This window comes from Vanessa cardui, chromosome 5, assembly GCF_905220365.1.
Source record: "Vanessa cardui chromosome 5, ilVanCard2.1, whole genome shotgun sequence".
Lineage (NCBI taxonomy): Eukaryota > Metazoa > Arthropoda > Insecta > Lepidoptera > Nymphalidae > Vanessa > Vanessa cardui.
The window spans coordinates 645,849-659,875 of NC_061127.1; the positions used below are offsets into that span (position 1 = coordinate 645,849).

Genomic DNA, 14,027 nt, shown 5'->3' on the forward strand with positions numbered 1-14,027 from the left:
GACCGTCGGCCTACAGTGCGGCTGCCCGCAGATCGTGCACGACGTGTCGAGCGGCGTGGCGACGCTGCGGCTGAGCGCGGCGGAGCGGCGCGCGGGCGCGGCGTGGCTGCGCGCGCACGGCTCGGGGCGCCCGCCGCGCCGCCAGGCCGTGGACATGGCGCGCGAGTGGCCCTTCTACTTCGCCCGCCTCTTCGCCGCGCGCCTGCCGCCCGGCGAGAGCGCCGTGTTGGCCGTGTCGCACGCCGCCGTCACCGTTGGAGTCAAAGGTAACGATCATTTTGGCCAAATTAATATGTTTCAATTTTTTATTTAATCGAGTAACACCGAGAGGTGGTCGATATTCGGAGAGGTGTGTACGAGTGTGTGTGCGTGTGTGCGCAGGCGCGGGAGGGCTGGTGGTGCGGCGCTCGCTGCCGCTGGGCTCGCTGCGCGCGTCGGCGCCCACGCCGGGCACGCTGCAGCTGTCGCCGGCCCGCGACGCGCCGCTGACGCTGCACGTGCCGCTCGCCCACCACGCGCACGCGCTCATAGCAGAGTTCGTGTTGCAACACTCGCAGGTACGTGAATTATTTCAGTACGTGTCTTCGTTGGAATTATTTTAATATGTTCCTTTAAAAAGTTCGAAATGGAAGTGATTGAAGTTGCGAGGAGTGAACGACAATATCAACACGATATCAACCCGTACATGTCTCACCGCTGGGCAGGCTTGTTTTGAAACTTGTGCTATTTTTAAAACCATATAATAACTTAAAAACGAATGCCAATTTTCTTTGTAGACTATTAACAAAACCACAAGCATCAGATATAAGTACTCGTATACTTAACTTTTTGTTTAGTTCACATAATACAACTATAGCTACGATAGCGTTATTTTGGAAATTTTTGGAACTCTTACTGCGTACCGAAATGCGGTAGATACATTTTCAGCTGAAGACCCAATTGAGTTAATTATATATAAATTAAAAATATTTTTTTTTTTTTCGTAATATTCTCTCCTTAAAGTTTAGTATTTTTTTGTTTTACCACGAACCATTTGAAAAGTTGAAAAAGTTAATAAAGTCAAAAACAACAAAAAAACATCAGATTGGAAAAAAAAATCAATCAAAGTGAAATTCAAAATAAATTGACTCAAAAATCTTGTCTAAGGCTTGATGAACTCTACGTGTAGCGCCTCGTCTCAATCGGTTGAATCTTTCTTGTGACATCGTACCACAAAAAACATTTAGACACACACAGACACACACAGCCAACAAAAAAAATCAAATGAACTTTATAGCCCAAATTTTACAAACACGTTATGACTCAATATGAACTTTAAGAGAAATTATATGTAACGTCTACAATACTTATTATTATATATCGAAAAAATACTTTATTTTGTTTTAATATCAACGAAAACGGGTTTTGTAAGAAAATAAGATACGATAAAAGTTTCACAATTTTATGGTCGCTTTATTTGTGTTTCGATGTACTTACGGTGTACATTAATTACGAAATACTTAAATATATCAGTGCTTTAGTTGTAGACTTCAAAAAGAAAGACAAAAACCTGCCAACTCATGAGTTGACTAATATATTATTCAATTTGACTTACGGGATCGTCCCTGATTCCTGACCTCACAGGCTTTTCTATTTGTATATTTTATTGTGACATTGACACATATTAACTTCTTAAAATCTAGTACTTTTACGAATACCTATTTGAAAAGTATTCCTGATCGATTATTTTAATATCAGTAGCTTATTTAAATATCATAGTTTCTACACAAATGCGTTTTAAAACATAATTAGATTGACAAAAACCTTTTATCGTCAGGTACAAATGCGCCACCAATCTTAATAACGAACATGTTTTGTCATTTATGTCTGTAATTATACTGACTCACTCACCCTTAAAACGGGAAAATGGGTGGCGCCTATTGAGCCCTAAATTTCTAGCACTTAGCCTTAACATCAAGATAAAGAGTATCATTACCAGTGATGCCAGTGACTTTCTTAATCAGAGACTTTAAGAACGTACATAGTGCTCTTCGGAGCCAGAGCGATCTTTTGTTGAAATATTTTATTTGTGTACTACTCGGCAATCTACGTTACACTACGTATATCCATTGCAAACGCGTGAGGTACATGAGCTGTTTGAGTACAGTCAGAGTAACAAAACCTTCGTCAGTTTTCAAATTAATTGATTTATTAATTCTTAAAGTCTTAGTACCTTTTGAATCTAAACATCAAATCATTGTAACGCAATATGTTGCGCATTCTCAATCAGTAAAGTAGATTATTACTCATACGGAGCACACGAAAATAGATCTTAAGGTGACGACCCTTATCTTACACCGACTGTACATATTATGCTTCTCACTTCTTCTCGGTAAAGCGCTACCGTCGTCTAGTCTCAATTACCGCTCGCGTTCACCGCTTTTCTTCCTAAAAACTATATGTGCTCAGCCACTCGTGACTAATTGCTCAGATCGCCCGTATTGTTATCGGGCCTATCTTTGAAGTCTAATATGATTAGATACTTTTATATAATCAAGACTACATAATAAAAAGCAGAGTATTAGCGAATAGTTATATTTGCTCAGATCATCTAATATATTTAAGATATCTTGCCAAACTGACAAAACTACTAATGGATATTTCTTAACATTAATTTGATATCAGATGATGCAACGCGTTCAGAGGTTTTTGAATAAAACCAGGGATCCGCCCCGGATTCGCACGGGTGCAATACTGATACTAAATATACTATAGAATTCGATTATTTACAACATCAAATTTGCAACTTCTAAAATTATCCGAGTTTCTTAACTATATTGACAATTATTACATACAAAAACTATCCTCTCGAATCACTCTATCTATTGAATAAAAACCGCATCAATAAATCTGTTGCGTAATTTTAAAGATCTAAGCGTACATTGGGATAGCAGTAAGCGACTTTGTTTTATACTACGTAATGATATACAAGCCCGGTGTACTTTCATCGTGACCAAAGGTCACAGTTTCAGAATCAATCATGTGTTTATAATGCTCTCATAATTGAAAACACGCATGAAAAAACAAAATGCAAAAACGAAAAGCGCGCGAGATGCTAGAATTAGGATATGATACCGATCCCAAAAAGATATAATGTTAATGATGAAGATAAGATGTCAGTTGCTATGCATAATGTCATTGCTGTAGAACCCAATTGTTTTTTTTCACCTTAACAGAAGATAGTCTTTACCAATATTAAGGAGTTTTAAGATGTTACTAAAGAATTATTTAAATATATTATAGATGTTATATTTATTGATATAATATTTTGCTTTTATGATGCACCGTCGTCATTAAAATCGTAATTAAAACTAATTTAAAAATGTAAAACTAAATAGAGCTTGTTTTATGTCTTGTTTCTACAGAAAATTTCATTTCGCCATAATTAGCTATTCAATTTATTTCCTCATTAGTAAGTAATTGATACAGTTACATTAACAAGGTACACATGCTCACGGCGCGTTAAACATTATGTACTCGTAGTGTTGTAGATCATATAAAGAAAATAAGAAAAAAAAACAATGATAAATATTTTTATATAAGAAATGCTTAAGCCCGTTTATGAAATAAATTAAAATAAAATGACGAAATAAAATGTTATTGCTATAAGTAATGAATTTAATAAAAATCTTCAAGTAGTAAAATAATAAATAAATATTTAGTGTAATTCTGCGCTTTCATCTAATTGAATTAATATATAATACGGTTTACTTATTAAAAGTAGCATGGTAACCATCACTAGCAAGCTCCTATAATCTTAATTAATTATCAAACTGATAGTTATAAATTATACACAGAGCATTGCTAGAATCAGTACCGTTAAATTCCGCTATACTGACCGTGAACACACTGAAATGTTACTCTGTGGTCGAAAGTCTGATTACCTAAGAGTGGAAAAAGTTTAATTATGTATTACATGACGTATTTTTTTCTGTTTATAATTATTAAAAATACGTGCTTAAAAAATTAAAAACCAGTTCCACCAAATCGATTGATATATTGCAAATTGTTAATATACACTTGACAATGTAATCCAAAAAAAAATATTTTTAATAGGTACTATCGATCCGCCCCGGCTTTGCACGGTAGCAATACTGATAGTTTGTTTAATTAGAGCATCCCATTAGAAACTTCTAAAATTGTCAGTGTTTCTTTATTATATTGTCCATATATTATATAAAAAAAACTACCTCTCGAATCACTCTACTCGTATCTTTTAAAAAGAACCGCGTCAAAATCCGTTGCGTAATTTTAAAGATCTAAGCGTACATAGGGACAGACAGCGGAATTTGTTTATACTATGTGAAGATTTTGAATAATGCTTTCAAATGCTTAGTTAAATAGATGGATGATTATGCCGATGCGAAACTCGCTACGATTATAGGATTATAGACGCCTGAAAGCTGCAAAACGAGTCTTATTAAGAGTAGAAATTTATTTATTGCTTACTAAGGTTATTTAGCGTGATATCAAACTTTATAATTGTCAAGTGCATTCATTATAAATACTAATATTAAAACCAATATGCGGGCCTTGAGCACACTAAGTCTCAACTCTACCTTAAAATTATATTAAACTAGTGACCCGCCCCGGCTTCGCACGGGTGCAATACTGATACTAAATATACTACAGATAGAATTTATTTATTTATGACATGACATTACAAACTACTAAAATTATCAGTATATTCTCCACGTATTATATACAAAAAACTCCCTCTCGAATCACTCCATATAAAAAAAAAATCTCATCGAAATTTTAAAGATCATATAGGGATTAAAAGACAGAGAAAGCAACTTTGTTTTATACTATGTAGTGATGACGAAACTACCATTTAATATCTCCAGGATTGTTAGGACCAAGAATTAGCTTTATAATCTAGCAAAACGTGAAATGAAATGTAAGATTTCCATAATAAGGTTGCATGAATAAGTACTAAAAATGGAAGACCTTCGTCAAAACGTAGTAGCGCAAATAATAATAATCATACACTGATACTGCGCGTGCACAAAGGCTCATTCCGAAGATTTTTTTTGTAAAAAAATTAACATAAATATTTTCATACTTTCCCTTTAAATTTGGAGCAGCTGATAAAATAAAATCTACATAGTAAATTTCACTATTATGATGAGTAATGAAAAATTATCAGACCAGCAAATCTATTCATTGAATACAACATAGCTATTTTGCTGTGAAACCTTGGATTAATTCATAAAAACAATGTGTCTATGTTGCTATAACTGTTGTATTTAAATATCTTAGACTGACGACGTTTGTCAATAAAGAAATAATTTACAATTGTTGGAAATTCATTAAACTTGCAAAAACACACATTTTACTAACATCCGGCTTAAGACAAGTATAGATAAGGCGTGCCAATTGTACGTATTTAAATATTATGTATATAGAGGAGCCTACCAGCTCAATAAGCCTATTAATTAACAGCGGAGACTTTTTCATGGTAAGTTTATATTATTACTAAAAGGCACACTATAACCAGCGGACTAAATGACATCAAGCCAATGATATGATTAGCTTTAGAATCTCCTGAACATGTATATATTTATATTATTTTGTATAGATTAGACCATTATTCGGTTGAATAAAATATTTTTTTAGTTCTATAGTTTAAAAAGGCTATGACTTATGTTTGCTTCGATCGTAATCGACGATGTTATGTAATGTTAAAGTAAGCCTTTACACGCTGCTCAAATGCGGGTTGAAACATTACTGAAGTCGTGCAAGTTTCCTTACAATGTTATATTTCACCGCTATGTGTATTTTTCCATTAAAGCTATTTTGTTTATACTTAATAAAAAAATTAATAAAATTAATTTATAATGTTGAGTACATATAATTGATTGTTGTTGAATACATATCATTGATATAGTAGAATCGATGTAATTTATATTTCGCAGAAATCATCGAAGTCGTTATATAAAAGTCAATCGTCATAAGAAGTAAATATATTTCCTTTCCTTACATCATGTAGCGACGAGTAACAACATCCGGCATCAAGCGGGGACCAATCGTAAAAGGAACTAATCTCAGCAGAGAATGTACGTCAACCTTACACTCGCGAACGTTTCAAAAGTTATGTTCTCTATAATTGACATTTGAATAATTTTCCGTGGCTCATCATTCATGCGTTAAAACGCAAATTACGTTAGTGTTCTATACACTATCGTAATAGAACACATGATCTGTTCGCTATAACCTTGAACGTCGAACCCATAACTAAATGTCCAGAGGCATCAATCAAAATGTCAACACAGAGGAGCTTTCCAAACCCCATAGCGCTAGTGTCCGCGTCCGACGCGCACGCGCAGTCGAACCGTGACCGCGCACCCGCGCGCACTATGCAGCGGCCGCGCCTCACCGCCGCGATGCGCGACAACTGGCGCCACTTGCAACGCGTTTACGGCCTCGAAGTCGAAGACGACTTCTCGCCGCCCCGACGAGCTCCCAGTCTCGACTCGCTGATCAACTCCTCGGAGGGCGCCGCATCCAGTGCCGATGCCTCCGCTCCCGAGGATTCCGACTCGGGAGCGGATACCCGCGACCCAGAACCCGTCCGCCGCAAAAACCCCGAACGTAAAAAGTGCCCCCAAAGTTTCTCGTCCTCCTCCAGTGGTCACATGGAGACGATACACGAAGAGACTATGGAACCCAAAGTGTCTGTGAAAGAAATTCTAGCGAGGTTCGAGAATTTAACAGAAAAGACAGATATTGTTCAGGTAATTGATGTTCCCGAGTGTTGGATGCCAGCGGGCAAGTTCAGTGGTGACGGCACCAAAGCAATAAATAATTATACGCACGTATTCTAGTAGTAAATTAATTTCACAACGGTTATCTCAACTATTTTGTTCACTCGTGTTATTGTTTCGTAAGAACAAATACCTGCCCCATACACTTACGAATAACAGCAAAACTAATTCAAACTTAAAACAATTATTAGTTATTTTAAACGAGGATACAAAATAAATATCGTACTAAGTTTGTTGTTTGGTGTACCAAAAGAAGTACCAAATGACTGTTATTTTTGAACTGGAATTTCTCTTGATCAAATACCTAAAGAGTAATCGTAAGAAATCGATTACAAATTTATTTATTTCATGAAAATGTTTTATTACCTATAATCTGCGTTGTACCAACAAATGTGGACAGTCCCTAATTATTTAGTCATTACTCAGTCACCTGACACGCAGGTATTCGTAAACGTGACCCTTAACGGGTCAAGGCAAGCCGCTCTTTTGACGATAATTGTGATAACCGCTTAGGAGTTAAGTTAGAATTATATCATGCGTAATATAAGAATATCTAATTGATAAATCAGTTGATAATAACTTATTTCATTCAATTAGTTGTGATGGAATAAATAGCATTGTCATTTTTACGTAACCAATTTATATAACGTTAATTATTGTACACAAGAGCTCTCAAGTAAAAGGAAAAAATAAAAAAGACTCAATATTTCATATTACTAATACTATACATTATTAAAAAACGTTCAAGAATCACGTTTGTATTATATCTATAGTTTAATATTAATAAAGTAATTTAAGGTTTCGTACGCAACATTAGTTCCACATTTAATTGATTTACATGTTTTTTTTACGTTTATCTGTCGTAAGATTGTGACATTATTTCAAGTGTGTAAACACAACTTTAGTAACAATGGTTATAGGAAATAATTTCTTAATAATACCACGCGCGGAAAGTGAAAAAAACGTCGTCACACACAATGTGTTCGAGTGCTTTGTAGAGAAAGTTAACTTTAATATTCATGTAAGAGCATTTAATGTAAGAAGAAATCATAATCCGCGTTGGAACATCCGAACTATAGACGATGAGATGAGCAATCCGTCTCAGATGTTGAATAACTGTTTCTAATAATAATAAATAAATATTGGACAACATCATACACTCTATTCCAATTTAAGTAGCTTTTGCACTTGTGTTATGGAAAATCAGAACTAACGACGGCACCACAAACACCCAGACCCCAGACAACATAGAACACTAACGAACTTTTCCTACATCAACAGGGAATCGAACCCTCCGTGTGGCATACCCATGAAAATTGGTATACACACTACTCGACCACGGAGGTCGTAAAACTTAGGATATATATGAAACAACAAAATACAGATAACGATTTCGCCTTAATGTCAAAATCGAACAAAGTCGCTCAAAGTCACAACTCTAAAATAACCGAAATTGCCTTGAATTCGGTACGGCTTTGCATGATAGTGATGTTATCGACGTAAAACTAATACAATTCGTCACGTCGACGACCAGGTGACAATTGGCTGGCGGGAATCGGAGCGTACTTCCGTTTCCTAATGTTACACTGCACGCCCGATCCGTGTGAATATACCGACAATATAAACTCGGTGGATTGTGACAAAATGTTCATTCCGATCCCCAAATTGACTATAATTAAATCCCTTTAATTAACATATAGGGAATACAGGGTAACTACGTTACAAGTTATATTATGCTTGGTTAATTACAGACAAAAGGGTAACCTATTGTATGACGTATTTCGTTGGCACAAATGGTGAAATAACATTAGCAGAGCTATTTGCAAGTCTGCTATGTTTGCATATATGTATATAATATATAGATACAACTGAGTTTATTACCGGTCCTTCTCGGTAGAAACTACTCTCCGAACCGGTGGTATCTTCACATAAATATTTGTTAAATGACGATTAAAAAGTGCATGTAAAAGCCTACTTGAATAAAGTATATTTTGATTTTTGATCGAACTCAGCGATATACATTAGCTGCAACTCATTCGGGTTTTATCCCAAGAACAAACCAAAATGAAACTCATTTTCACCGACGCAATTATGTAGATATATATTAATATGAGATTGTTTTAGACCATTTAATTCATTTATCCTGCACGGATTTATCATACACCCAAACTCCATACACAGACACACATAGTGACAGTTCCATGTATGATTACGCATTGAGGGAGGCGTAATAAATTTTCTAACTAACTACTAATACTATCCACGTATTGTCAGGTTGTCCGTTTTTTTCATCATCCTGCCATCATTATTATGTAATTATCGAAGTAATTATTCATTAAAAATTATCAATTATTAAAAACATTTTCTTTATTTTTTCTATCGGCTGTGAGTGGTAAATATATTATAGGAGTTTATAAATAACGAAATATATATAGACTGCATAAAGTCGATTCCTTTAGTGGGACAATGTATACAGTTAACAAGATCCCAGCCACCGTTAAAACTACCTCTATTGAAAAAACCAAATAAAATATATTGTGTTATTTGTATTAAATATAGGATTTAGCGATAATGTCGATTTATACCGCAATAAATCCATGTAGTTTTAACGTTTCTTGTAATATAACTAACGCGTAGTTAGAATTGGAATAATAGATCTCACCGTTACATCGATTAAGAACAAAACGAGACATCGATTTACGTATCGAGTCGAATAGTAATCGATGTCCACGATCACAATATTTGCGTTGTCGTGGTTAAGTGATTAGGATATCGTGATACGAGAACGTGCTATTATTTAACTGAAACTTCAACGGAATTTATATATTTTATACTTTTCGTAAACCTTTACTTATATTCCTTGAATGTCTCATTAACAACATTAAAAAGCTTCCTTTTATAATTATTAGTGTATTAATAGCTCGTAGAAAAAATAACCGTAGAGGCAGAAATGAGCTTGAGTACCGACCATGTAGTAGCAGTAGTGTAGTAGTGCAAAACCGATCGTTTTGGTGATCCTTGGTACTGAACAGCAGTGGATGTCTTCTGGCTGATTGATACCTCTGCTGTCGAACAGAGAGATAATCATATGAAAATTTAACCCGTGCCGGGAAACTCAGGTGTTCAGAACGCGTGATAAAATTTGAAGAATCGAATGCGAGTGCAACGTTTCTATGTAATGGTCAAAATAAATCATTATCGGTCATATTAAAATGGCTATATATTTATCTCTTGAATATATTTTTTCCTATCAATGGAAATTCATTCATTCATTCAATGATACCCTATTCTGCCTGTGGAAGATTGCCGAAAATGTCCCTAAAACATTTAACTATCGAAGGCTCTACAAGAGTAATTTTCGTGGTGCTTTGTATAAATGATATATTTACTTTTGGCGAAGTACCTTAAAATCAGCTCCTAGTTGTAGTGAACAGATTATTCTCCTGTGCGAGTAGTTATCTTACGTTTGATTGCTGTCCGTTCGACACGGACGCTTTGAACGCACTGATCCGTACTTCCCTTTTGTCCCATACACATGACACGTGTTTGGGTGTAATGTATCCTATTTATTGTTTAGTTTGACTAGTTCTCACTGGTAGGGCATACCAATCTAGATAGGTATACCACCCACTGTATACAAAATGGGTTTATAGGCTATTACTTTTTACATCGCGGAGGTCTATGGCCGGTGGTGATGACTTTCCAACTGGTGGTCTATTTGGCCATCAGCATACTTATATATAAAAAAAAATCTATAATAGTCAAAAGTCTATAAACCGCATTAATAATGTTAAATGTTCAATAATTGTCCGTATTATATTTGTTTTGTATTATTTAAATATCTGAATCAAATAATAAAGTTGAGAGCGCTTTGAAAAAAAAATACAACCAACACTTGGCTACTAAGTCCAAGCGAACTAGTAAAGTAGTGTGGTGTATGGTCGAGTGTCAATCGTAGCTGTCACGCACACAAAGATAATTAAGTTTTTTTTTTTACTGGTAATCTACGGTATTTGAGCGGAAAACATTCTGCCAGTGTCACGTATCTTGTACACGTGACATTGACGGAATATTTCTTCAGAAATTTTTCCGATTTTTAATTATTTAATGAAAGTAAGTAGAAACTACGTAGTGCAACAGTAAATATCTAGAAAACATATCAATTAAATGAATTATAAATAAAACAATTATTGTAATTTGAATTCATGTCTTCCATTTTTTAAACTTTAAATAAAAAAGCAGAATATTTAAGTCATAAAAAATCATGTTGACTGAACGTTGAATATCATATACTATAAAGAATCTTAAACGTTAACACAATCAAAATATATAGGCAAAAATATTATATTCGTCTATTCCGTAACTATATTTATATATTTACTCTATACAGGGGATAGTGACATCCTGGACATTATACAGATTTAGTTTTTCCCGCCATTTTACAAAGAAAGCGTTTGGATAATTTGCAATGCAACCGCACAGGGCAGACGCACACGGCGCATCACACGAGTGCCGTAATTGACAATTTCATTTTACTCAACTAATTGCCTCTCGAACGAGAGCGTGACTGCTCACTTTCGACGACGCTAATAAAGGCTTTGAGGTACCAATCGATTCATTAACGCGCTTACATTGCCAGTATCATTACCGACACACGGGACCTATATAAAAAGCATTTTCGAATCTTCAATATATCAAGTCTACCACCGTTTCGGAAAGCCGACTCCAGCTCCTAAATCCAGAAGACCATCAAAAAGGATTATTTCAATAAATAATAAGATTTTTCTTATTATAAAGTCATCTACCATTGCCCGAAAACGCTTTGTGTATCGTATGCAAAGCAGGGATAGCAAGCATGTTTTTATTTATTTTATTAATAATATGTATAATATCTTAGAGCGACGATAATAGCGTCGGGAGTAGTTTACACTTTTTATCATACCTATCAATAGTGTAAACGAAGGTGATCTAACCAAGCTATAAAAAGCAATAAAAGTTTTTATTAAACATATGAACTTATCTTATTCTGAAATGTAACTACAGAAAACCTCGATATAATAAGTAAAGTCGTCATTTATTTTTTATAAAACGCTCTCTTCTCTTTTATTTACGTAACAATATTATATACTTTTGTTCATTTAGAACTTATATTGTTTATTGGAAAAATGATATTTGTATCTGTTATCTGTAGTTCTGTACCAATATTTTTTACAATGGCAACATTAATTACATGATATGCGTAAATATCTTCATGAATTTAAAATAAAAGACAAAAACTAATAATAAAATATAGTCGTAATATATCTTCTATTACTTTAATTATTTTTTGTGTAGTAAAATTTAACATATTATAAATAATTAATTAAATACTATCGATCGTTCTACTTATATAAAAAATAAGAAAATGGATGGATAAAATGATATACCAGTAAAATATAGAGTTAAATTTATATAATAGTAGTAAGTAGAGATAAAAAATATACATGGAAATTGTGTTTACAAGTAATAAATAAAGCTAGATCGCGTGCAACAAGGCCAACTTCAATAAAGACAGGCTAACTGATGACTTTACGTTATAAGCCACATCTTCCGTTCACCGGCCACACTCATTGTTAGCGAAACAATATTGTGCAGTAAGATACAATACCATAGATAAAACAAGATGGCGACGATACATTCTGTTAAGAATTATATTACAAAGTAATTTGTGAGAGAAAACAAGTAAATTTTAACATAACAAAGTGAGAACACGTACATTGTACGTAGATCATTATCGGAATATCTTATTAAGTGGACTCAAGAATACAATTGATAGACAAGCAACTTTTCATAGATAAACAAGTGTCCTATGCAATTCCGCCTGCATACATTTAATAGAGATAAAAATAGAGCTACTAATAAGTTACTACTATACTATGAGGTTTAGTTTGATTGTATGATTATTAATACTGGCCGTGGCATGAAATTATAATTCCTTAATAAACATTTTTTTTTTAATTTGTACTGGTAACACTTGCGATTTGACATTTTAAATTAAAAAAAATATATTTAGATTATTGCTCCAGTGGTAAAATAGTCGCATCAAACTCTACTTTTCAATTTTAAATGTACCCGATGCAATTTATTATTTTTATTAAAAATGTAACGCTTTCGAATAAACATTACTACTATCCCGTAAAAATCAATTTACTTTTTTGTACATCATAAAAACGAGCGAGTCCATACTTCACGCCTTGTGTCTAAAAACTTATTTTATAAGATGAATTACGATAACAAACTGCAACTTATCGTTATTGTGATTTCATATATTCATAATTTGATTTGTTTAATTTATAAATTACCAAAAATACAACTAAAACTTATTGAAATTAAACATATAGAGGAATCGGTGATTACTATTTCTGTTTCCGATGAAAAGAAAAGCGAACTACCAACAATATACCGCCATTTTAGTTGTTAATTGCTGTATAATGAAGTGATGACGTCACGTCAATTATTAAAAGTTCTTTATTCGTTTTTATATCTATATTAATATTTTTAATATGAAAGTAACTGTCTGTCTGTTTGCCTGTCGTTCTCTCACGACCACACCTCTGGTCCGAATTTGATGAAATTTTGTTATGAAGCAAACTTTAACTCCAAAAAAAAGGCTTTTTTTGTCTAACACATGACAACCAACACCCTAAAACACAAACGAAGCCATGTGCGACTACTAGTAGTAGCCACAAAATAATAATATTGTTTTATTGCACTGTGATAGAACAGTACGTAATTCTTATACAGCTATTGTGGGTTCAAACCCGGACAACAACACTGCTTTTTGTCGCGCTTAATCTGCGTGTATAATTCATTTACGGTCGGCGATGAAGGTAAATATTAGCTGAGATTGAACGATCTCTGATATTTTATTATTTCCGAAAAAAAAATAGTCTTTTATACCGAAACTATTGAAATAAAATTGAAGATTTATCTTGAGATGTATTAATCAAAAACTTTTTGTAGTGCAAGATATAGTAAGTGATATATAAATGAATATGTGTGTGATATGAAAATTAATTTAGTACATATTTATTTATATTATTTATTTACTTGGTGGTAGGGCTTTGTGCAAGCCCGTCTGGGTAGGTACCATCCATAGTGCCATCCAACAGTACTCAGTATTGTTGTGTTCCGGTTTGAAGAGTGAGTGAGCCAGTGTAACTACAGGCACAAGGGACATAA

The 14,027-nt window shown here is 34.2% G+C and overlaps 1 protein-coding gene across 1 annotated transcript in view; it reads left to right on the plus strand.

The window, feature by feature from the left end:
• Positions 1-14,027, plus strand: part of LOC124544550 (unconventional myosin-XV) — an 88,299-nt gene that overhangs the window by 49,792 nt on the left and 24,480 nt on the right. The window contains exons 21-22 of the mRNA XM_047123142.1: positions 32-266; positions 382-557. Of these exons, the coding sequence (XP_046979098.1) occupies positions 32-266; positions 382-557 (411 nt within the window). The remainder of the gene's footprint in view (positions 1-31; positions 267-381; positions 558-14,027) is intronic.